Source organism: Etheostoma spectabile, chromosome 3 (assembly GCF_008692095.1).
Source record: "Etheostoma spectabile isolate EspeVRDwgs_2016 chromosome 3, UIUC_Espe_1.0, whole genome shotgun sequence".
In the NCBI taxonomy this organism is placed as follows: Eukaryota; Metazoa; Chordata; class Actinopteri; order Perciformes; family Percidae; genus Etheostoma; species Etheostoma spectabile.
In genome coordinates, this window is record NC_045735.1 from 7,609,588 (window position 1) to 7,636,042 (window position 26,455).

The 26,455-nt window shown below is 41.1% G+C and overlaps 4 protein-coding genes across 6 annotated transcripts in view; 3 read left to right on the forward strand and 1 right to left on the reverse strand.

Annotated features, from left to right (window-relative positions):
* sik3 (SIK family kinase 3) overlaps positions 1-7,176 on the forward strand; it is a 39,627-nt gene extending 32,451 nt beyond the window's left edge. For both annotated transcript variants that reach the window (XM_032505458.1, XM_032505461.1), the window contains 7 exons: positions 430-569; positions 706-830; positions 1,543-2,324; positions 2,444-2,598; positions 3,307-3,436; positions 3,526-3,652; positions 5,465-7,176. In XM_032505458.1, the coding sequence (XP_032361349.1) occupies positions 430-569; positions 706-830; positions 1,543-2,324; positions 2,444-2,598; positions 3,307-3,436; positions 3,526-3,647 (1,454 nt within the window). In that variant the 3' untranslated portion in view covers positions 3,648-3,652; positions 5,465-7,176. The remainder of the gene's footprint in view (positions 1-429; positions 570-705; positions 831-1,542; positions 2,325-2,443; positions 2,599-3,306; positions 3,437-3,525; positions 3,653-5,464) is intronic.
* A 3,277-nt stretch (positions 7,177-10,453) lies between these two features.
* Positions 10,454-17,210, forward strand: tmem25 (transmembrane protein 25). The gene is made up of 9 exons (XM_032505478.1): positions 10,454-10,643; positions 11,338-11,458; positions 12,357-12,701; positions 12,796-13,086; positions 13,271-13,402; positions 13,514-13,547; positions 14,860-14,960; positions 16,793-16,873; positions 17,036-17,210. Exons 2-9 carry the CDS (start codon positions 11,380-11,382, stop codon positions 17,107-17,109), a joined length of 1,137 nt encoding a protein of 378 aa, XP_032361369.1. The 5' UTR covers positions 10,454-10,643; positions 11,338-11,379; the 3' UTR covers positions 17,110-17,210.
* Positions 17,211-19,652: 2,442 nt separating this feature from the next.
* Positions 19,653-21,839, forward strand: LOC116687081 (T-cell surface glycoprotein CD3 gamma chain). The gene is made up of 7 exons (XM_032512184.1): positions 19,653-19,762; positions 20,100-20,176; positions 20,350-20,367; positions 20,460-20,633; positions 20,786-20,929; positions 21,161-21,222; positions 21,340-21,839. The coding sequence occupies exons 2-7, from the start codon at positions 20,122-20,124 to the stop codon at positions 21,388-21,390; spliced, it is 504 nt and encodes a 167-aa protein (XP_032368075.1). The 5' UTR covers positions 19,653-19,762; positions 20,100-20,121; the 3' UTR covers positions 21,391-21,839.
* Positions 21,840-25,453: 3,614 nt separating this feature from the next.
* Positions 25,454-26,455, reverse strand: part of LOC116679175 (T-cell surface glycoprotein CD3 epsilon chain) — an 8,080-nt gene continuing 7,078 nt past the window's right edge. For both annotated transcript variants that reach the window (XM_032508873.1, XM_032508865.1), the window contains exon 5: positions 25,454-26,455. This exon is cut by the window's right edge and continues 1,213 nt beyond it. The gene's annotated coding sequence lies outside the window, so the exon portion shown is untranslated.

Genomic DNA, 26,455 nt, shown 5'->3' on the forward strand with positions numbered 1-26,455 from the left:
GGTCTAGTTTATGCTGAATCAATGAAAATGATTTTTCAACTGTGACCAGGGGCAGCAGGTGAGTAAACATGTCGTCAAAAACACAATAACCTGTGAACACTGTTTTTAGATACCAACTAATCGTATTTACTCATTGTAACAGTGCCAGTAGTTATGGTGCCAGTCAGGACCAATCCAAACAATTTATTGAAATGTAGTATTACAAATTTACAATTTATAATAATATAATAAATAACATTGATCCCTGCAAGACTTTGAACTTGCTCATGTTAAACTTTCTGTTGGGGAAAACTTATTTTTTCCTTCTTTTGTAAAAGTCTGCTCTCATTGCTAGAGCGATGATGTTGGGTGAAAGAAAACTCTTATGATGATGCCAGCTTTCAGTAAATTTGGCAAGAGATTTTGCCCTCATGACTCCTTCTCTCCTAGGAGGTCCATCACCAGTGCAGTACCAGCACGGTTCTCCAGCACTCTATCAGGGCCAGAGTGGCAGCCCGCCTTCCACAGGCCTGCCTCAACAAGCAGCATCTACTCGCCCATTGGCACAGGGTGTACCTCAACAACAGCAGGTGACTGCTAAGAGACAATCTAATTGTCTCTCTGCTGATGGTTACATGTATTGTTTTAAAATATATTCTCTGATGGTGAAGGTCTAAAGGTGATACTTTGATCAATAATGAATATTAACATTGACTGTTTGTACAGGTGACCATTCAGGTTCAGGAAGTGGAGCTGGGAGGTGTAGCGCAGAGACAGGGCGGCTTTTTGTCCACACCAGGGCACAGAGTCCTGGGGAAGCAGCTTAGCGCAGACAACGCCGAGACGCACAGGTGACCCCACCCATCCTGTCACCACGTCCCCTGATGCCGGCCAAAACCTCCCAACAATATCAATTGACTGTTTCTGTCTTCTTCCGTTTTTTTGTTTTTAGTACAGACACCTTCATGCTATTTGCTGTAATTTTATGTCCATCATTGTATGTTTCTCATTGTGTGTTGGTGTTTAACATTTCTGCCATGTATTTTGAAACTTAGACAGTATAACAGTTGCTCAGGCCAGAGATCTTGTGTGTGAGATCAGACTTTGAGGACATTATTTGTTAACAGTATTTTAAAAAATAAATGTAAATCCCCCATCGCCTTTGCTGAGATGACATCCTCAACAATTCTCCACCTCACTGTAGCTGGGTGAGTGATTGGATGTAAGTGTTTTAGAAGTATTTGTAGGGGTTAGTTGAAGTAGGAGATTAGTGGTCCTGTGATCCCTGATACCATCTTCCCATAAACAGTCCTCCGTAACCAGGGCTGTCTTCACTAAGAGAACTAAGAGAAATGTTTTTGCATCTCTCAGTGAATACTTAAACCTGGACTTGAGCTGTGTTTGCTATGCCGTCTGCGTGCAGTGATTTAATCAAGACCTGTAGATTGTTGAAAGCTAAAAGCAAACACATCACTAATTGCACTATTTGTGTGTAAAGGTTTGGGACCGTGTTGATGTCAGACAATAAGTTGCTAATTATCTTCTCCATTCCCTCCTATCTAGTCGCAGCCTTGGCCGCTTCACATCGGGCTATGACCAGGCTCAGTTCAATCCCCACCTCTTCTCTGGCGACGCCACCTCCCGGGGCACCTCAGGAGTGGTCGGCTCTTACAGCCACTACCTGCAGGGAGCCTCCCTCAATGTCCCTGGCCTGGAGGATTACCAGAGCGGGGTGATAGGGACCAGCAGCTACGGTACCCCCTCTACACTACAGCAGGCCCTGCTCTCGCCGACTCCTTTGGACTACCGCCCTCCCCAACAGCACGTCACTCCCACCCTGCAGGGCCTTCTGTCTCCCCGCCACTCTTTAACGGGCCACGCCGACCCCAGGCTGCCGCCCCCAGACCTGGCTGCCCTGCTGAAGAGGCAGAGCCCCCGACCGTGCCAAGCAACCCCCCCACCACCCAGCGCTGCACCCCAAGAGTATGGAGAGATGCTGCTTCTCCACCAGATGAGCCAGAGTGACAGCTTGGAGCCACCAACACCGCAGGGTGCCTCCGGAGGCCAACACTACCACCATCACCACCACCACCTTCTCCAGATTCGACCACCAGAGGTCCAGCCACAGCAGAACCCGGCCCAGACACCTTGCCCCAGCTTACCTCACTCGGAAAGCATGGAGGAGGATGAGGCGCCCACTAACTACCACCACCCACACGAAGGCCTGCTGGCCAAGGCAGGAGAAGGTCTTGAGCTCCTGGGGCCTCCCCGAGGAGGCACCCCGCCCTACACCTCCCCTACACACAGGCATGGTGCCTTCATAAGGAATGCTCCAGCAACTAGAGGTAAGACCTGTTTACGCAGCGGTTATAAAACTGGCTACAGACATTTACAGGATCTGTCTTTACTGACTGACTCTGTTATTCAGTGTCAACATGTGCTTTTTTTTTTTTACTACTATTAGAATCTGAGCACGTGGAGTGCAGGCCCCAAGGGCAGGCCATGGAGGTGCCTGATCTTAATGGTGTGGGCTATTCGCGAGGTCCCCAGGGTGACGCCTGTAGGTCACGTGGACAGCTACAGCGCCACCACACCATCCAGACCTGTGACGATGCCTATGTGAGTGAAACTTTGCCGCTACTTTCTACAGACCATGCTGATCACACTTTGCTATAAGCTGTTGATAAGCCTGCAGCATATAAAATACAAATGGGATTCAATCTACTATATTTCAATCTACTATGAGTATGATACTGCAAAAGGGATGGCAGGAACAATCTCACATTTGTATCGCATATTAATATTGGCTTGCTTTATTTTGGAGAGTATAACGTATCAACTCATCTTGCTTGCCAGTTCAGTGCTGGAGAGAGCCTGGTTGGTAGATTGATAGCTGAAGGCAGAAAGCAAATGTCTGCATAACTGAATGAACCTTAAAGTCCTATTTGTTTAGATGTTTTTGGGGGCATCGACAGACTATAATCTAGGGCTGCTCGATTATGGGAAAAATCATAATCACAATTAAAAGATGTTGCATTTATTGAACCTTTAACTGAAAAAACAACAAAAACTAATTTAACATTGAAACCACCTGAAAGTTTTTGAATTCCCCTTCAGAACACAAAACACAAGAGTTTACTTGCTAAATGTAATGTGCAAAATAATATAATAATTTGATATAATATTAACTTTCTGGATGACATTGTTTTTGTGATCGTTAGGAGCCAAAATTTGATTAATTGCAAACAAGGACTCTTTATAAATCATAAGAGCTGCTAAAAGCCATTCATTATGTATCAGTGTGCGTTTTTTTAACTTCCTGTCCAGGATCAGGCAGAGCCCATGTCGGGGATGAGCCTGTTGGCCGGAAAGGCACTGAGTTCCGCTCGCATGTCGGACATTCTCAGCCAGACGTCACTGACAGGAAGCCAGCAGCTGCACCAGCGGGAAGAATTGGGTCAGTAGGAGACATGCATTTGCCTAGCTGAAAATAATCCTTTATATATGCTTGTCCTTATCAGTAAAATATGAATGCTTTTCGTGCAGTGTGTGATGTTGAAGAGGAGCTCCATGCAGCAGCCTGTTACCCATCTTCCTGCACCAGTGACATGCTCCTCAGCTACAAGCCCCCTGACCTGCAGTACAGCATGGAGCAGGCCGGGGTCTAGCACAGGTGCACGCGCGCGCACACAAACACACACACACACACACACACACACACACACACACACACACACACACACACACACACAGAGTAAAGGTTTGGTAGTGGGAGATTATCTTCAAATTCTGTCCAGGAAGCATTTAAATAGCTATGAATGCATTTAACAGTCACATTGCAAATCTTTTCCATATCTTTAAGGCCGTTGTGTGGCCCCAAGCTGTATCACCTCTTTAATTTTAAATGACCAGGATTGCAGGTTCCTTCTGGCACCCCATAAATTACTTTGTGAAACTCATTATAATAGTTTATAAAATTGCCACGTAGTAAGTACTCTTGACCTTGTTTTTATGGTTTACTTACAGAGCCCCTGATGTGACATTTTTTTAACAAAACAAAAACATGTACTGGGGACAAACACTTTGCGAGATCTTCACTTTGTTTTGCGAGATATCAAGTTTTATTTGCAAGATCTCGCAAATCCAACAAACAATAAGGCTAACCTTGGCCAACATTACCGTTGATGTCAATAGTGCTAATTTGTGTTATTGTAGCAATATGCTCATTCATGAGCTTCTTTCTTTTGTCTCTTACAAGTATAGCTGTTCTCTTAATACATCCATGGTATAGTTAGCTAGTAGGGCTGCACGATTATGGCCAAAATGATAATCACAATTATTTTGATCAATATTGTGATCACGATTAATTTTTACGATTAATTGTTGATTTTAACCAAAACAAATTTTATTGTCACATAGGCTATTTATAACTGCTTTCACATCCATATTATGCTACATTCTTCTTATGTTGAAGTTGTATATTGTATAGACATACAGCTGAAACACATGAAAATTAGCTATCTGAAATAAATATCGTAGGATTTTTTTTTTTTTTATTTATCTCTGAGAAAGCTCCTTCACTTGTTTTCAACAATAACTGATTAAATGAGCTAGGGAGAGAGAGGGAGTGCGATGGACGTATATGCTACTCACAGAAAGACGGCTAAGTCATTATGAATGGGTCCAGCACGGGTCGAATGGCGGGTCAGTGTAGTTACACACATTGTGTGTATGAAATATGTGTATCGTCACTGCGCTGCATTTTTATGAACTAGGTCTATGATATTCTGGCCATGGGTCACATCTCTTGCAGGTCCAGCTGGCTCCTTCTCAAACGCTATTACTCTACAAACTGAAGTTAGTCGCATTCATTAACTTCATGTTAAGTTTTTCGCCGTGGCGGCCGCTAAAGCAGAGTTACCAGCGGAAACACTGGTACAAATACAGGTTTGCCTCTCATGCTTAAAAATATACAGCTGTGTTAATAACCATTAAAATTGTAGACATATGTCAGAAGTGTGGACCGGCACCACTTTGTGGCTGAGCTGCGCGGAGAGTAAGAGGAGAGATCCAACACAGGCACGGCTTTACAAAAGAAATGGGCCATCTTACACGAAATTAAACCATATCGATATAAACAACATTGCAGCGGATGCAAGGACATTAGGTGCACCGTTGCGACCTAGAGGAAAAATATTACTCGTGCCCTAAAGCCCTGTGAGCTAACAGACGCTAACTAGCACTGGTCGCTGCTGTTGTCTGAAAAACAACACAGACGGGACAAAATGTTGCGTTTACTGGAAAATAAAACTCGATATCTCGCAAAATACAGTCAAGATCTCTCAAAACAAAGTCAATATCTCGGTCTATAAAAAATGACTCCCTCCCTATTAATAATCGAAGGACTGAAGAGGAGTACAAGTAAGTGGCGGCAATATGAGTCCAAATATTAATTATTTCTTCTTTCCCTTTGTCTCCTTTAAAGGAGGGGTGTATCCTGTGTACAGCGGTCCATATCAGCCATCCTGAGTTGTGTTGACTTGAGTTGAGCAGCATCACGCCAAACCACCGTTCTCTGCCCAAATGGGGGGGAGGGGGGCTCTACGTCCATATGTCTGTCTCCATCTGTCTTTGGGAGGGCATTTTGTGCAAGAGAGGGGGAGTGCGGGTGGGTGTAGACATTAGAGGGGTTGGGGTCACAGGTGGGGACATGGGATTCAAAGGTCAATGTGCCAGCATTTTCTGCACAGACATCCAGCATTCATTGCCGCATGTTGTCTCCTCTTTTCACCTCCCATCATGGGTAGATTGGGGTTACACTCCTCCCTCTTTCGACTCAACCCCCCTCTCCCTCTCCCTCTGCAAACCTGTTCCCCCACGCCCACTTGATGCCCTGACCTAATCCTCCCCTTTCACCTTTTGTCTTCTATTAATTGTTGGCATACTTCATTATGTGCCTCTTTGGCCAACGCATTGATACAGTCATAGTTGCAGGAACATAGAGTCCAACAACACAAATAAACATACACAATGCTGCCACAAACCCAAAGTATTTACATAAGGTGTATGTGTGTGAGTGTGTGCATGACTGAGATCAAGAGGTGAGCAGAGGAGAAAGGTGTCTTCGAGGTTCAGTCTGCTCCTCCATCTCTCCCTTCTCTTGCTGTCCTGCAGCAGATCATTCCGGAGCGGCTTGGAATCTCATCAGCGGTGGCCCCTTCATGGGCGGCGGGTGTTTTCTCTCCAAAGATGGAGCTCAGTGACATCGCACAGGACAAACGGCTCTCTCGTTGTGTTTATTTTTCTTTCTTGTTCTAGCATTCATTTTCTTTTTTTCTTTTAAAATTCATTTTTACGGCTAATGTCCATGTAGGGCATTATGGTCAATATTGTTACTTTTATTGTTATAACTGTTTTCTTTAAAAGAGGTTTTATTATAATGGATATTATTATTGTTATTATTATTAAAGGAAAAACAGTTCTGTGTTGCAAGGAAGACAACATTGTTCTTTGATTACTTAAGTAATTCTGCACTTTCGGTTAAACTACTACTCTCTCCGTCTGTCCCCCCTTTCGCAGTTCCTCGCTTCGTCATGCTGTTACTCTGCTTTTCAAATCCACCCTCTCCTCCTCCAGCCCTAGTGTTCCCCACCTTGGGTTCCTTCTTCCCCCTATCCCATGTCAGTGACGGTGTATTGCATTGTGGGTAGTTTTAACAGACATTCGCTCCTTTCCTTCTACAGTTATGCCATGTATAGAACGCTATTGCAATTTATGTATCATCTTTTTTTGTTTTTAGATGTCGGGGAGCTTTTTTATATTGGTATTGTTTATCATTTGTATTTTTGGATGTCTTCAAAATGTTTTCCTTTTGTTTCTTTGTTTTATGAATCTTGAGATTTTTAGCCAAAAGAAGACAGAGAGAAAACAGACAGTGCTTTCTATCTGTCTCGTAAAAAGAGATTGTTCTTATTTGTTAAAATATTATTATATCAAGACACTTGAATAAGAGGAGAGTAATTATTTTGTTGCTTTTTAAAGTATCATTTCAATTGATGTTGTGACTGTCATTCTTGTTGTTAGGCCTGTTTTCTGTTAACAGGGTAGTTGTGGCAGGCTATACAGGGTCCGGCTTTGTCTTTGTCTGGGTTGGTTCGGGTGCTACAGAGACTTGCTTCTCTAAAAATAAAATAAAAAGAGACACAAGAACGAGGGAATAACTTGTAATATAGCTGACATATCATCCTTAACCTTCCCAAATGTGTGGAGACGGACAAACCCACTTCTCTTTCTCGCTGCCCTACCTATCTGCTGTGATCCTCCCACCCATGTTATACTACATCAGCTTCTGATTGGATGACATTTTAGGGACACTTAGGCTAAGCTTGATACTATGCCGACCAAGGAGGAAACTACAACTGCTATTACTCGACCCCCCTCCTCCCCCTTTTTTGTTTTCTTTTACTCTTCCATCAGCTTTGCCCCTCCCAAGCCTGGAAGTAAGAGTGGAGGAGCGTAGGCTGCGTTACATGAACAGTCAATGGATCTTGTTGTAATTGGATACACCTGGACACACCTCCAAACCATGAAAAGGGATACATTTGAGGAGGTGACCATAGGAAGGAATAGCTTGAAATGGCCTTATACAGCAGAGGAATACACGATTATGGCCAGATCGGGGGCAGGGTGTGCCCATCTTAAACATATCTATCAAGGCATGTACCCTAAGCTGAGTTGGGCTCAAGCACAGCCAGATGGAGGCTACAGCACACTAGGGACCACAACAGAAGATCGAACCACCCTTTATTTTTATTTTATTTTTTTAAATGTATTGTTTGATGTCTATTTATCCTGTAATACACAATACCCCTGAGTCTATATTGGGCCAGCAAGAGACTGTGGTGCAAAGAAAACCTCCACTTATGTGTATTTGTGCTGGCCGAATTTCACAATACTTGGCTACATGCTTGACTTTTCATATGTTATGTACATCTTGAGACCTGTAGATGGTGTCATGCAGTGCCTGCGCTCTCCATTTGCACCATGTCACTTCCTGTTTACCAACATTCGCTCCCCTTCAGAGCAGATGGGATCAGCTTTAGCGGTAAATCAAAATCTCTGAAACCAGACCGAGTGCATACAGAAGTTAACTGTGAAGTAGGTTGGATTCATGAAATTAACTGTCTTGTTTCTTCCCAAACTTCCCAGTCAATGTCTCATTGGGCAGAAAGCTTGTTTCCATTCCATCTCAGTATTCCCCCATAGCGCTCATTCATTCCTCTTGTCAGTCTTTCCTCCTATTTTTCTTTCAGTTTACACCAAATCAAAAGTGAGTTCTGGAAGAGAAAGAATGGAATTACTTGGCATGTGTCATAGAGGAAATGGCTGGAATGCAAGACATTGCATGTCTTATGTGCCGTGCCAGCATAGAAACTGTAAAATTAAAACCAGAGGCGCCACCTTGTCTAATATTATGACCAGAGCTGTTGTTTCAGATCTGTGTTGGTGGAGGGAAAGAGCAGAGGCACACAGGAAGAGACCGATCGAGTGAATGGAAAGCACTACAGATGATTGAGAGCTGCTTCACACACATCTTCTGCCTGATCAGACTGACCTTTCTCCCCTACCTTCTTTCTGTCTTAACTCTTTCATCCCTCCCCTCCTGTCTTTTCTCGCCACCCCAGCCTCCCTCCTCAGCAAGATAGTTCTGCTCTGCTTCTGATTATTAGTTTATTTTTATTTTCTATTGGTTCCTTTTGTCCTTTTTTTGTTGTTTTGTTTTTATGTTCATTTCTGTTGAGTACAAAAATACTAAAGTGCAACAACAGTGATTAAAAAGGATATCAACCAAACTGAGATGAATAAATAAATATATATAAATAAATAAATTTAAAAGGTAATGACTTGTGTGTCTTTGTTATCTACTACAAGCCTGTCTGGAGTTCCGATTTTAAGTACTTCAAAAGTTACTTAGACAAAAACCACAAAGTACAATGCCATGTTGTAACCCATAAGTCATCTTTTTGTAATAAATTTCTATTTTCTTCTAGGCAGTTGTTAAGTTCATGTTATGTTTCACAGTTAACATGTCTCATTTAACAATTGTTAAACTCATTAATTAATCTGCCTATTTTGTTTCCCAATTTAGTTTTTTACAGTATCTGTGATCAATAGAATGTTGAAAATTCTAACAGAAATGTCTCACGATTTCCCAAAGATATGTTTATTGTCGCAAACCAAAAAGAAATGCAGAAAATCCACACAATTGAGAAGCTGGAACAAAGAAATGTTTGGCTTGTTTTGCTTAAAAAAAATTGATGATTAATGAACAGAACAGTTCCTGATGAAATTCCTGTTGATTGAGAAATGAATTGATTAACGTATCACACCATCTCTCACACTCCTCGCATGATGATGCAGTTGCAAGTGCACATCGATTAGCAAATTTACCACTAATAACATAACAAAAAAAATGGTGACAGTTTCTGAATTACTGCACACCTATTATAGCATTTCTGTACTGCAATTTCCTGTTGGTCAACTTATCGGCTGGCATATATCCTGATATGGATTTATTTCCAATAAGCTTATCAGCTTTATTGTCTGGCTCTTGTCGCAATGTGATGCTTTTTATTAGCTGAGGTCCCGTCCATCAGATGGAGACAGAAAGTAGTTTTACATATTTGGAGGTGCAAAGGATTTTTCCATCACCACAGCTTGGTTTTAATATGATGTACAGAAATAATAGGAACATAATAATGAAAAGTCCTTGAATCATAACTGTACATTAGATCATATTTGTTTGCATGTATGCAGCAGTGGAACAGCAGTTTTATTATGAGGACAGGGGATTAAAAGTAAAATCACCTGAAGAGTAATTCCAGTGTAAATGTTGTCATTAGCATAGAACATATGGCGTAGTTCTATGAGCTTGTTTCTTTTGTCTGCCTCTTAGCTGCAGTGCCCTGCATGGCGCTGCTCCGGTCTGTACAACTGCACTGCAGAGGCTTTTCAGTCTCATCAGTAACTGATCTCAGACACTGAGAGCCATGTAGGGTGTCTGCTTTATAAATAAGGGGCTACTTTAACATGCCTGATGACGGAGAGGAATCATGAATGACAGGAAAAGATCTGTTCATCCCTCTGAACTGACAGTTTACTCTCCTCTATCCACCACAATCCCATGTAGATTGATGTTTTGCACTGAGTTCCTCTTGTTTTCAAGCCTGTACTGTATATTCTCCTCTCCCACATCAGCTCTTTTTTCTTCCCTCACGACTCGTTGCCCACTCTCCTCTCCCTCTCTCTCTGCATCCTCTGCTCCTTTCCCTTTCTCCCAGCCTTCTTTCTCTCCATCTCCATCCACCCCCCCCCATACTCTCTATTTCCTTCCCACTCTCTCTTCCTGACTGCCTGCGTCAGCTTGCTCCTACCAGCGAGTGAATGCTGCTACTGGAGCTGCTGTACCCTGCAGAGAGCCGTGTGTGTCTGTGTGTGTGTGTGTTTAAATGTATGAGTGTACGCAGATGGGAAAGCAACTGAGTCAGGGAGTGCTGCCTCGCATCTCTACTCTGTTATCACCATCCTTCAATTGTCCTCTCCACCTCCGCTGCCATGGAGCTCCAGCAGGCTGAATCACAACTGCGTCTACAGAAAGGGCTAAGGTAATACTGTGTGTGTGTGTTGTGGGCTTTTGTTGTGTAATTGAGTGCACATATCTACAAATGCGTGCATGCAGCATTACAAATTGCAGTATTGGGCCCACAGTGTAATGTGTGTAGCCCCTTGTTTTGATTGTCAGTGCAATCTCAGCATCTTCAACCTGGGGGAAAAGAGACCCATCTTCCATCATCTGTGTTAAAAAGAAGGTTCTTGGCCGTCTCCATATGTGTAGTAGGATCATGAGTATTTCCTTGATGCTCAGTTCCTGCTTTCGTCAGGTGCGCACACATATCACATGACCCAGATTGCAAGCAAACAACAGGCATTGCTCATTCCTCGCACTCTGTGATTGTGCACAGTCAACCTCAATCCAAGCAGGCCTAAGAATGTTTTGTATTGTTGTGATGGGCTAAGTCTGCAAATCACACCTAACCAGGCAGTGAATTATTGAAGAGTAAGCGGCACATGACAAGTCTTGTGTGCTGTGTTTTTATCTTTAATCCATTGCATTGAAAATTGCATTTCAGTAGCTCTATCTGCTTCTTTAAGCTTGCATCACAATCCCCTCCAAACAAGAATCTATGTCTTAAATGTGTAATTCACCAGGAACCAAAAACGTTTGTCCTCATGTACCCCAATGGAATTTAGCCATGTCCACATGTACTGTACGTAACTATGTCCACATTTCTCTCAAAGCAGGTAGATGTGCATGCATGTGCTGTGCTCCATTGGGCCAGTATGGGGTGTGTGTGTCTGAGAAGGTGGGCATCAGGCTCTGCTGTCATCTTCCTTCACACACTGGCCTTATCTTGGACAGGTAAGGCACACTGCAACTATAACCTACATGACCTGTTCCTTTTGCTTAATTAGAGTTCAACATGACCCCAAACTTAATGCACTGCACCTATTTTAATGGGATGTTGTTTTAATAATAGGTCATAAAGCTTCAAACGGTTAACTTGGCTCTGTCCTGGAGTCTCTCCTCGTCGCAAGCTCAAAACCTCTTTGATTTTTGTATGGCTTAAACAGATAAGATATAAGGTTTTAATTAGTGAACTTTGGATGTGTATGGATGTATGCTAATTTAGTTCATTTAGACAGAGCCACACTACAGCAGCTGATTTGTCCCCTGCTCCCAGTCTCTGGCTAAGCTGACTGTTGGCTGTTACTTCATAGTAAAAAACGGATTTGACCACTGGAAAAACTGTTCATACATTCATAAAGCTGGGCTGAAATTGGACCTACATCACCAGAAAAAAAAGGGGCTGCGGTATTCCCTTTTGGGGTATAAAGTGTAGAAACATGCAACAACGAAAATGTTTATTTTCGGCCTCTGTGAACTTTGCTGCAGCCCAGCGACTTCACTTCTTTTATCAGTGTACCAGCACCTATGGGCAGCACATATGAAAAACTGGGCTTTGAACACACTTTAAGACAGAAAAAAATCCTAAAAAGAATAATAAGGGCTCTTTAAAACATTGTTTATTTGCAACTACTACACACATTGTTATGATTCAAAGTTTTCCTTTAAATGACAAATATTAAAAACTCTGCAAGAAAAGTACATTTCCCAAATTCCTTTAACTTGTAATACTTATGTGAGGTGAAAGGTTATGTAGAAAGTCATACGTATATAGAAATAAATTTTTTCTACCTTTCAGTCAGGCTAGGTTAAAGTTGTTTCATCCACATCAACACTAACGCTATACTTGCAGGTGCAATTGAGACCTCCCCCAAGATTGATGGACAGCACCAGGCGGCTGTGACACTGCAGGAGAACATGACACACTGGTTCAGCTGCCAATCAGACGGCTGGGATCCCCGTGCCCCTCCCTTGCTAACATGGTACCTGAATGGGGTGCAGCAGAGAGAGCCACCGCCCAACCATGGGCGCCTGGTGACAACCTCGCAGGAAGGTTCCAAGGTCATGAGACCGGGGACCAATCACAACAGCACCTTCTCGCTGCGGGCCAGGAAGTGGGACAGGGAGCTGGTGTGTGTTGCATCAAACCCCAGGACAGGAGAGAGCCACAACGCCACGGTCACACTTAATATCCAGTGTGAGTCTCTCTGAAATATTTTAGGACTGTAAGTGGACCCAGCTATTTTCTGTTCATAAAGGGAATAAAGTTGTTCCTCTCCTCCATCTCGCAGTTCAGCCAGAGATCCTCAGGCTGAACGGCCACTACAGTGAAACCTCAGACCCAGGCCTCTCCCTGGTCCTCTTTGCCTTGGTACGGTCCAACCCGCCTGCCACCATCACCTTCGTGGACCAGTACGGCCAGCTGGTGGCCAACACCTCCGACTTCCTCATCCTCGACTCGCGAAGCTACCCTTGGCTGACCAATCACACAGTAAAGGTCACGCTCGGTAGCCTATCAGGGAATATCTCGCTGAACGTTAGCAACAGTGTGGGAACGGTGCAGAGCAACCTCACACTGGCAGGTCAGTGATGGCAAATGCCAAAGGGAAACTGAGAACTCTTATACTCTTATCACTGGGTCCTAGCTAGCTTAATCTTTAAAATACAGACGTGAGAGTAGTATTAATCATCTTGTCTAACTTTAGAAGCAAATAAGCGTAATTCCCTAAGGTTGAGGTTGAACTATTCCTTTAACTCTCTCTCCAGAGTTCCTACAGTCTCGTGTGGAGGTACCTATGCTGGGAATAGTGACTGGGGGAGCCATGGCCTTCATGGCCCTCCTTGTCCTCAGTCTGATTGTTCTCTGCCTCATGCAAAAAAACCAGAGCAAGTCCTTTGGTAAGACCGGAGTGTGTGAAGTGAGCATGTCAGCTAGAAAAATTGACTCTAGCATTGTGGTATATAACATTAATTCAGCAGGATAATACAACTCCTTGTATTATGTTACAGATGAACCAGTGGAGATAATGATGACCAAGAAAAGGTAAATAAAAAGTGAAATCAGAATGGAGAGCAAGTAAAGCAGGCCAACCGGATGGGTTGAAATCCAGTAGATAGATATGTTTTGGTAGACAGTGATAAGTAGTGAAAGTGTCCATTGCTAGTCAACTGTAATTGTAATTGATATCAGATATATTTCCTTTTTTCTGGGAGTCAGAGGATAAGATCAACACCACTAATTTCTATACAGTTAGTATGGAGCTTCAGCCATAGGCCGGTTAGCATAAACACTGGAAACAGGGAGAAATAGCTAGACTGTCTGTGTCTAAGGGTAACTTGACACTATGACACGTTTCTCGCTTCGGTACCCTTACAGGTTGTCTCACTTGAACTACAACTCGTGCTAAAAGTAACATACTGTTCCTTTAAAGCGTCACATATTCAGTAATGATGCTGCAGAGCGGAGGAGGGTCTGGCTAGTCCACATAGCATTTGGGATTGGAGAAAAATGTGCTCTGGTTTAAAGGCATTTCTTTAAACCTATCCCAATCGTTATGGGCGGCGCTAGGCTTCGCACGGAGCCGCTGTAAAATAGTTGTTTGTCAAATAGTTGCGTGTAAAATGGTCCTCATGGCTGTGGCTCAGTGGTAGAGCGGTTGCCTGCCAATCGGAAGGTTGGTGGTTCGATCCCTGCCCCTGCAGTCATTGTCGAAGTGTCCTTGGGCAAGACACTGAACCCCGAGTTGCCCCCGGTGCTGCGCATCGGAGTGTGAATGTGTGAGTGTTTATCTGATGAGCAGGTGGCACCTTGTACGGCAGCCCCGGCCACAGTGTATGAATGTGTGTGAATGGTGAATGTATCCTGTAGATGTAAAAGCGCTTTGAGCAGTTAAGACTGGAAAAGCGCTATATAAATACAGCACATTTACATAAATCCACCGGACTTTAAAATTCCAACAAAAAGTAAGCTTAATGAAACGGCCATCAGCAAATATACATGCATCCGGCGGAAATTTCTGCAGCACCGGAGCAATCCCAGAAGTGAAATATCAAGGATATAGACTACATTACACATAATCCCCCTGTCACTACTTTTATGTTAGGTAAGGGATTTTAATAAGCGCGATATACCCAATCTGCTTTTATAATCACTACAACTACCTCCCTTTTATTAACACCACACTCGCACTGTATCACACTCATCTAATCATTTCCTTCTCAGCATCATTAGTGGATTGAAAAGAAAATGCTGATGAAAGCATTTTTGTGCTCTTATAAATATTTGATGTCCATCCTGCCAACCAATAATAACATGTCTAATCCAAGTTGATATCTCCTCCATATTTCCTTCACAGCAACTCAGCCAATCTTAAAACTGTTAAGACCTCCATTCCCAGAGAAAACATGTCTCTGCCTTCCAACATGCAGCTCAACGACCTCAACACTTTGAGAAAAGGTATGAATGTATGAAGATTAAAAAAAGACCCTCACCTCATAGAGGTTTAGGGGGGGACATACATTGTCATAGTACAGTATATATCAAGATACACTTTAGTATCTGCACATGTAGTGTATGAAATAGATATAGGCTGTATCATATGTGACACTGACAATTTAGATGTAAGTTTTAAGCCTAAACTACATTTAGTGAACTTGCAAACTCATGAGATGGTACTGAATGCTAGTTTTGCTGAGTTTAAGTAATGGGTCAGGAGGAAAGCTCAATTAAAAGTCAGTCAAAAAACACCACTCAATACATATATTTTAGTTCATTCAACAGTCAGTGCTCAATGGGAAAGGTTGGCAAAATGGAGCCTTTTACAATAGGGGGCCTTGCATGCTGAACTATAAAGGGAACAACGAAAGTTTTGATATAAAATGCGATAAATTGCTGCCCAGGTTTCTTACGAGCAAGCAAGTTATTACTTGCTTTTAAACGCAGCATAAAAGGGCTGTTTACAGCAAGTGACCGTGGGTCCCAGACTCTCAGGGGCCCCAATTCACTGTGCTTCAGTGGTTTGTGCTAATGTTTTAGCTCCCTGGCCCCCTAGTGGGTTAATCCAGTCATGCTCGTAGTAAGGAGCAACCTTTATCAGAGAAGAAATATTCAGAAACATGGATTAAAAACTATGTATCTAGTTAAACCCAGCATTTAGAATATTAATAAAGCATTAGTACGAATGTAATCAGAGTGAAGTATAACAGAATGAATAAAATGTCTAATTGCGAACAATATTAATGTTGTACTTAACTACTTTGTGGACTGCTGTTGCACAGGTTCTGTTTTTAGTCATATGAGAATAATGTCAAATGAATTCAAAATATCACAGAATATAAATACTCATGTGAAGTATTATTAAAAAATCACACTGAAGAACGTGCAGCTTGAATACATACTTGTACTGTATGTACTTTTACAGCTCTATTATTAACATAATTTGATAATGATTTTCTTTGAAAATAACTGACATGGTATTGTAAATTCACAAGGGAAGGTTCCTGGAAGGAACTGTAAAATTGAAATACATTTATAGGGGATTGCTTGCTGGTGTAACCAAAAGAGTTTTTTAGTCAGTGTATAACATGTCTTTTTTTTTTTTTTTTAAAGATTGGGGCATTTTCAGCCTTTATTTTTGACAGGACAGCTGAAGATATGAAAAGGGAGAAAGAGGGGGAATGACATGCAGCAAAGGGCCGCAGGTCAGAGTTGAACTTTGGCCTGCTGCATCGAGGAGTTAACCTCTGTATATGAGCGGCCGCTCTACCAACTGATCTATCTGGCCACCCAGTCAGTGTGTAACATGTCTACTGAATATGCAAAAATGTAAAATGTGTCCACAGGCAAGCATTATATTTAACATAAATGCAGAGTAACATTTCAGATACATCAGAAATATAGAGACCTCTATAGTACTGCATGCATCAACAAATGCACTTCAATGTCAAAATGATGCACTAAGTCTAAACACTATTGTCCTATTTTTAAAAATAACCATGTTGGGATCATATAGATGTGAGGACAGATGAATGTTTCAGTAGGGGCTGGATAAATGCCTCATGAACAGCTTTTACTCCTAAATAGTAAAACATTTTTAGAAGAACACTTAATTACTTTCTTTCCCAGTGTTACCACTCTCTGACATTAGGTCAATACCAATCTTTTCAATCTTCTCTTCTTATCAGCAGCAAAAAAAATGTATTTCCCAAAAACTGTCCCTGCAAAATAATCCATATACATTTCTTTTTCACTCTGCTGTGTATCCAATTTTTTTGCATCACATATTCTAGCCCGAGAGGCCGCTCAGCAGAGCATTGTGGGAGAGAAGGAGGAGGAAGAGGAAGATCTGTCTTTAGCCTATGCTGCCAGAGGTCAGGCAAAAACACTCCGAGACTGTTGATTCTTTTCTGTAATTATTATGTATACTTTAGATGCAGTGTGGAGGAACAGCAGTGAGTATTTTTCTCTAAATGCCACTCCCCCCTGTGTTCCCCCCCCACACTTACACCCATCTTTCCCCTTGTGATTCCCAGGTTTTGCCAGATATCCAATGGTCGGTTATATCTATAAGGTGAACAGCACAAGCAGTGAGGAGATCTGGCTCTGACTGACCTCACACAAAAGTTAACACACACAAAACACACACACACACACACACACACACACACACACACACACCCACAAACACACACACACACACACACACACACACACACACACACAGTGTGTCTGACTATCTTTGTGGGGACCAGTCATGAACAATGCATTCACTACCCTTACCCTAACCTTAACCATCAAACCTAAATGCCTAACCTTAACCCTCACCCTAACCCTTACCATAACCTAACTCTAACCCTACTCCTAAAACCAAAGTCTTATTCCTCAAACAGCCCTTTAACGTTGTGGGGACCAGCATTTTGTCCCCACAAAGCTGTCAGGACCCCATAAGTATACTGTATTCCCAGTTTTTGGTCCCCACAAATGTAGTTAAACCTAATACACACACACACCCACACACACACACACACACACACACTGACTGTATGTGCATGTGTAGCTACTTCTAACGGTGCAGCTGTCTAAGAGAAGACCCAGAGCAACCAATCATCAGTCACCTTAAAGCTGTACGACTAGGTACCAGAAGCTATCTATGTCTATCTGGGCCTCATACAGTACCAACACACTCTGTTTCTCAAGTTAATACATGAACTTAAATTTCTTGTTCACAAAACAAAACTGTTGATGTTTTTTTGTCTGTCTGAATCAAGTGCTCTGGTCTTAACATCCCTGGTGTGATGTCTCAACAATGCAATGCAATGACCTGTACATAAAAATGCTCATATTCTGTTTGTTTCAACATAATTTCCACCAGTAACCACATGCTCATGATGTCGTCCTCCCTGTTGCATTACTGGAATGCATTCATTGTTATAGTAATTGCTATACTAACATGTATGTCCAAGAGAATGTACTTGTACGTGCAATTTTACATTTTGACCAATAATATTCAAATAAGATGGCACATATTTAAGGACTAATATTTGTATATGGACATGTAACTAGTCATGTACTGTATATTTGTATGCATATGTATATGTGTATAAAAAAGGACATCTAATAAAGATATTATCGAAATTGTACAAAGTAAATACTGGGCTTGCTGTGGGTTTTCAGGTGCTCACCAGGGGGTGCTCTAAGATACTTTGTATGATGTTAAAGATATAATCATGAACTTTGTGTGTTTTTGAGTGTGTTGCGTGGTGGTGAAAGCATTGCTGCATTTGGTGAAGAAGAAATTTGATACTCTGCTTCTTCTTTTTTTACAATAGCAGGTGCAGGAGACAAACAATGCATGTTTTGCTGTGTGTGTGTGTGCGTGCGTACGTACGTGCGTGCGAGCATACGCGCACCAGGTGTTAGTCTAGGTCAGACAGGAAGCACAGTTGTGTTGTGGGAGCAGCTCTTTGCTTTCTCTCTCTGCTGCTTCTGTGCTGAACAGGGAATGTATTCTGCTACAATCAGTAGGACAAACACTCACAACAAGCAGAGAATTAAAATATGAATCTGAACACACATGGTTGTGTTCATGTTTTACCAGCTGGAGCTGTTCTACGCGTCCCACACTATAACAAAAATCAAAGAGGAAGTAGCATTCTGAGTTAATCAGTCATTTCAGATAACATGTGGCTGGTAGCGATTTTATTTTTATTGTCAACATAAAGATTTTCCTTCACAGATTGCTGCACATGTCTTTTGGAAAATGTGGAAGCTGCTTCGACAAAATTGATTATGGCATAAGGGTAAAATCTACAGTGAAATCAACCACAAGATTCCACAATGGTGATACATTTTAAATCCTTAAACATGCATAACAATAATATAAAGTCCTGTTCAGTGGTTGATAGAAAAATAATTAACAATTCACTGCAGTTTTCCTGGTGCAAATGGACTAAATAATACAGACCAGGTTGATTTATATCAATTGACAGTACATCCTGACATCAGCAGTGGAGAAAATATTGAGATCCTTTCCTTGACTAAACGTAGCTGTAAACGTACTCTATTACCAAATAAAAGTCCTGCAGTACTTGAGTAAAAGTACATACTGTACTGTAACCCAGAAGAAAAAATGCTCAATTCAGAAAACATGTCCCCTGAAATAATGTATAGGTAGCACTTCATTGTTGCAGTTAGTCAATTTGGAGCTAGTTTTAATTATCTTTAATAGTGTTTGCATAACTAAAACAAAACATAATGTGATGAATTAAATGTTAACTAAAGATAGTAACAATAGCTATCACACAAATGTATTGGAGTAAAAAGTTGAATATTTCCCTCTGAATTCTGGTGGAGAAGACAAACAAAGCAGCATGAAATGGAAATACTCAAGCATACAACTCAGCAGTTCAGTACAGTACTTCAGTAAATGTTACTTAGATATATTCCACCAGTGTCATTTGCTGGAAGTTACAGACACACAGCGTCCCCCAGATGCAGAAAACATCAAAGCCAGCTGGGACGGAAAATAAACCAATCACACTCACTTCCTTCTCACACACATGCACGCAAGCACACGCACACAAACGCACACACACACACACACACACACACACACACACACACACACACACACACACACACACACACACACACACACACACACACACACACACACACACACACACACACACACACACACTCCTTAACAGACGGAGACTGGATGCTTTGACAGCAGGGACACGGCAGCTCTTTACTTCAAGGTCAGTACTTTTCAAATTTCCTGTGGATATCATATAGTATTTTTAATTAATCTCACATTGTTTTGCGCACCATGCTTTGATGGGGACCAAATATTACAATCAATTTTAATAAAATCATCTAAACCCCAAATCTAATCATAGATTCATAGAAATCTAATTCATAGATAAGCTAATATTACTGTCTTGCAATAGCAATTTTAAAAATATGTTTTGTCTGTCATCATCAGTTATCTGTCATAATAGGTTAAATAAAATGGTTGACAGGGAGCAGTAAATGGCGCCCTTCCTGTTTTCTGTTGCACGTTTTCTCTGAAATATCTCTTTCTGTTATCACCAGAACTCAGAAGAGTAAACACACAATGAAATGTGAAATAGTTTTGCCAGCCAGTTTGCTGCTGCTCTGGACACTGACAGGTACAGTAGGTTTTAATTTAATGACATTATATCAAAATGAAAAGAAACTGTGTTCAAACATCTTACTTCAGTTGGGATTTAAAAAACAAACAAAAAACATTTCATTATTTTAATGCTAGCAAATTGTTTGCCAATTTTAAAGTAAATGCGTTCATGTTTTTTCCCTCCATTAGCATCTGTCAGTTGTAAAGGTAAGACGAGTGCTTTAACAGTTTATTGAGTTACATAATAGCAACTAGCAACATGCCCGATATATGTTTAAATCTTTCTTTTTTCCTCACAGATCCTGAGATTAAAGTGGCCGTTGTCTCAAATGGGATTAAGTTGTCTTGTGGGGACGAAAAAATTATAAACAGTAAAGGTGAAGAGATAAACGGACACTTGCCATTTGAGGACATCCACACAGGGGAGTACAAATGTAACATCAGTGACCAAAAGATCTATGTGAAATTTCGGAGTAAGTTCTGCAGAAAGACTTTTTTTTTTAGTTTAATGTGTACTTTTATTTTATTACTTGCATTTACACCGTATCAGTGTTTAAGTCATAATCATACTTTCAAAATGTCAGATTCTCAAGCCATCGGTGTGTGTTTGTGTGTGTGTGTCCAGCCTGCGACAATTGCATAGAGCTCGACCTGCCTTCAACAATCGGAATAGTCATTGGAAACGTGGCAGCTACAATTGTGATAGGAGTGGCTGTCTATCTCACTGCATCTCAGAACCGGATCGGTCCAGTCCCCTCTCAAAAGACAAGTAATATCTATCTATCTATCTATTAATCTATCTATCTATCTATCTATCTATCTATCTATCTATCTATCTATCTATCTATCTATCTATCTATCTATCTATCTATCATGCATTCATTCATTTATCCTTTAGTAAAAGTCACAATAACACACAAAAACAGAAAAAAACACCTTAAAATGTGTTTGTAACTTTCTTGATTTATTATATTGATATTATCAATACATCTATCCTCAGGCTCTGATAGACAACATAATGTTCCACATGACGGATACAGAGCTGCAAATGACCATTACCAGGTAAACTGAAATGTAAAGGCACATCCATTGCCATTGTGTGATTATCCCATTTCAAAAAATTAAATGACAAACGAGTCTTTGTCCCATCTCTTTCTTTACCCACTGTTCCTTCCTCAGCGTCTGAAACCTCGTCAGACAGAAACGTATGATAAGATTAACATCAAATGATAAAAGGCAATCTAGCTCGCAGCCTGGGATGCAACCCCCCCCCCCCCCCCCCCCCCCCCCCCCCAACCCCCTGGCTGACAACATACTCTCCATGTTTTCCTTTGCAACCCCAACATCTGCAGGAGGGAAAAGTCTGGTGTCTGGGATGGGTGACACTCCGCCCTAATGTAATTTACGCTGCGTTAAAACTGTTTAAGCTTTTTTCTTCTCATTTAGCTTCACCGTGCCTGTAAGACATGGCTATTTTACGTAAAAGACCACTCACATAATGAGTAACTGTTAACCTTCTGTTTGTTATAAGTGTTTATCAGTCTTTGTTCTTGTTGTAGTAGTATTTTAATCAATGTTGTATTTTCATTAGTTATTTGTGTTTTTTTCTTTCTTTCTGTATTGTAAGTAGGGCTGCAGCCTCCCCATATCATGACTTAAAAATAAAGTGTTTATTTTCATTTCATGTGTCATTGTTATAATGCAAAATAAGGAATACAGGAAAAAAGCGTGTGCTGTCGTGTCGTGCTGGTAGCTATAACCAGTGTAAATTTTACTCAAGAGCTGTACTTAGATAAAGTTTTGAGGTACTTACTTGCTACTTCTGATATATTTTGCTTTTTAATGTTATATCTATATACATGTATATATATGTATAACATTAAAAAGCGTATGTATATATATATATTTTTTTGACAACAATTATTAGTAGTTTACTTGGTTTTCAGATTAAGATTTTACTCAAGATAACACGTTTACAATTAAACCAATGGCTCCCACCTTGTCTGGTTTGTGACCACTTTGTGCTTTGTCTGCAAAAAAAGAGACATTTCCCCTCTTAATCCACTCAGATGGTTGGTTTTAAATAATTGTTTCAGGCTTAAAGTGTTCTAATAACCAATAATTCCAAAATAAATAAGAAAAGAAAAAACTGTACTAAACTACCAAGGTGTATATTACAATAATTTGTTAAAAGTAGCTCACAGTGAAATGTTGCTTGCAGTTTAATGCATCAGTATTAATCTGATAATTTCATATGTGATAATAAATCAGTCACAGTGGCCATTTTTTTGCATATGGTTGTTTTCTTATGCAGAAACAGACAACATTTCCATATATAGATATATTCTTTATTATCCTTTACTAAGGAAATGTGTTGCAACATGAATGCATAGACACATACAAACATTGCACATCAGAACATGTTTATGAGAGGCATCACATACACACATACCTATACTCATGGCACCTACACACATACCAGTTATAAAGGACTTATGTTGAGTGCCTCCATGGCAGAGAGAACCAGCAGGGACCGGTATCTATGGCCAGATGGATGCTACGTAAAGAATGGGTTGAGGATTAGATTAGATTAGATTAGATTATACTTTATTCATTCCACAGCGGGGAAATTTCCTTATTACAGCAGCAGCATTTTCTACAATAAGAGCAAAAACAAACAAATACACAAGTAAACACAAAACAAGCAAACAGCAGACAGTGAGCAGAAGGCATGGCTGAATGTAAGTGACATCAAATAAATGTTTCGTAAATTGCGGTTGCAATGGTACAGAAAAACAACATTGCAGTGTAAGTGAGTGACATTAAATTGAATATATGATTAAAAAAGTTTAGCAAAAGTAGGTAACCATAAATAATATTGAAAAATTAAGTACTTGTAACTGAAAAAAATATGTGTAAATACAGATAGTAAAGATACCCAGAGTGTGTGGAGTAAATGAAACACAGGAACAGAAACTAAACATTATCAGGTAGTGCAGGTGTTGTAGAGTCTGACCGCGGCCGGGGTGTAGGACCTGCGGTACCTCTCCTTCTACACCGTGGGGGTATCAGTCTGCTGCTGAAGGAGCTGCTCAGGGACCCCACAGTGTCATGTAGGGGGTGAGAGGTGTTGTCCATGATGGATGTCAGCTTAGCTAACATCCCTCTCTCCCCCACTTTCTCTATGGGGTCCAGAGGACAGACCAGGACAGAGCTCGCTCTCCTGATCAGTCTATTGAGTCTGCTCTTGTCCCAGTCCGAGCTGCCCCCCCTCCAGCAGACCACAGCATAAAGGATGGCAGAGGCCACCACAGAGTCATAAAAAGTCCCGAGGAAAGTCCTGCACACTCCGAAGGACCTGAGTCTCCTCAGCAGATGGAGGCGACTCCGGCCCTTCTTGTAGAGTCCATGGGTGTTATCAGTCCAGTTCAGTTCATTGTTTAGGTGAACACCCAGGAATCTGTAGCTCTCCACTACCTCAATGTCCGATCCCTGGATGCTCACCGGTGAGAAGTGGGATGTTTTCCTCCTAAAGTCAACGATCATCTCCTTCGTCTTGCTGCACGTTAGGGGGTCATTTTTCATAGGTCTGAAATGTGTGGAAGTTTTTGCGAATTTTACCACATGATAAAGTCCTCAAAAATGACAGCGACGGTGCAGAATAATAATAATACTACTACTAATAATAATAATAATAATAATGATCCCTACAAAAACAATAGGTTGTGAGCTCTGCGTTTGATGGCTCTGCAGTTGAGGTCTGAGAGATTAGGGGTTGGGAGACCAATGACAGGGAGGCAAGTTATGATTACTACTTTTTTATAGGAAAAGTCCTTAAATGTATTTACATTTAAGAGTTAACTTGGTGTAAAGTAGTTTTCATTTTCAGTGTTGGAGTCTGCCATTTCCACCCTGGATTCTGACATGCATTAGTCCAGTGTTATTGATTGTAACGTGATCTCATTGATGTCGGCCTCACTGTTTACTGTTCACTCAGCTGTATGAGAACTGCATTGAGTTACCTGTAATTTCAAACCGCCCTCTCTCTTACCACCAGTAACTACAGGTGTTGCCAAATGAAGAAGTACATTTTAGTTACAATACTGTACTCGTATTGTGGCGTTCGCATGCAGTGAAGTGTTTGTACTTTGTTGTATTTGTAGTTTCAGTAAAGGTTCTTAAAATGTCCTCCATCACTTGCTGTTGCTTCTGTATTTCATTCCCATCTTTTAAGGGTGATAATGTTTCAGAGGTCCATTTCAGTCTGCTGTGCCAAAGATATGAATAGGTGAAAATATAAAGAGACAACAAGATATAGAAAGTATTACACAACAAGGGTGAAGAGGAAAGCAGAGAGGAAGATGGAAGAGACAGAAAGGTTAAAATGGTAACAACGAAGAGGAGGACAGACTATCAGAGAGGAAGAGGAAGCCCCCCCCCCCATGTTAGATAATCCTATAGTTTAAATTCTTTGATCACTGCTCAGATTTTTTCACTTTCTTCTTGGCATTCTTGTGACAAAGCTACAAACTGCTGTTTTCTACCCGAGGAAGAGGGTAGAGATCAAACAATGAAACTTAGACAGCTCCACTCAGACACACACACCACAACACACCACACACACACACACACACACACACACACACACACACACACACACACACAAAACCAATGTCAGTGGATGTGCACACACATTTACACACTCACACGGCACAGATGTACACTCGTTGAGCAGATGTAGGTCTTTGTCAGATAGAGGAGCACATTGTATATACCCCCCCCCCCCCCCTCGCCTCCCCTTTCCACTACTTCTTTGTTTTTCTCTCACAAATACAGCTGATGTTAGATGAAGATAACTGAGCAGTAAGTGTGGGTGTAATTCTACTAAGCACTACACCGTGGAACTGCATGCAGTATTCTAGAATTTTTAATCATTAGTAGAAGAAGAAATATTACATCATGTTTCCCACCTTCATTTCCATCAGTACAGCTGTGCTCAGTCACTGCTGGGAAAAACACATGTGTACAGACGGAAGGGCAACACTTGACACAACATTTCCATTGTGTGCCCTATCGGTATAAAGTATGTTTATGCATTGAGACAAGTTTCAGAGATATATGATTCCAAAGACAGCATGTCATGTTACTCACACTAAGAGAGGCTCTGATGATAATACATTGAGGGTGATTGCATGCATGTGGGTGTGCTAGCTGCGGTTCATGAATCGTATACAGTTATATTTGTAGAACCATCTCAGTATTGTTTCCGGCCATGAACAAAGAAGAAAAAGAACACTGCTGACTGTGGTTTATTCATCAGTGACACACATGTGTGTCCATTGCAGTACCAAAGAGATTAACACAAAAGATTAGATCAGAAAAAGCAGAAAAAAAAACACAATTAGCAAGTTGATGCGATGAGCAAAATGAGTTTGGACAGAGATGTTTTACATGTCTGACAACAAAACATAAACATATATGTACAGAAAATGTATTCAGGTATATATTTGAAATGACAATGTGATTTTTTTTTAATCTATGAGACTAAGTTAGACTCAGAGTCAGTACACTACAAAAACCATACTGTATACACTCAGTGATCACTTTATTTGGGTACACCTTTACAATCTAATGAAATCCAATACAGCAGCTCTGCCGTAAATTCTGTCTTTACGAAGCTGATAATGTTACATTTTTGGGACGTTGAAAATATGTTAAGTCAATTATGTTTATTAGGGATGTCCTAGATTAAATTCAATTGTTTTTGTCCTGTCTATTTACATACATGAGAAGAAGGCTGTTAGAAACACCTCTGAACAGAATGCAGTGTAGTATAACAGCACTTTTAACTATTATCTCAATGCTTCATCATATCATTTAAGGCCAACACGATGTATGACAATATCAAAACAACAGAACGGTATCTGTACATTATGTATATTACAAAAAAACAAAAAGATGTTTTCTCAGTTCCTCTAATCGTGAGCTTCTAGCCATGTGTTTAGTTTGGGTTTGGTCTCTGAGATTTCTGCAGCCACGCCAGTACAATGGACATGAATGGATATTTGTTTGTCATGCTTACAGTATTGAAAGATAGTATTAAATTTACTTATGGGTGCCTGGGTAGCTCACCTGGTAGAGCGTGCACCTATATATAGAGGTTTACTCCTCAATGCAGTGACCAGGGGGTTTCAATTCTGACCTGCGGCCCTTTGCCGCATGTCATTCCTCCTCTCTCTCCCCTTTCATGACTTCAGCTGTCCTATAAAATCAACGGCCCAAAATCCCCCCCCCC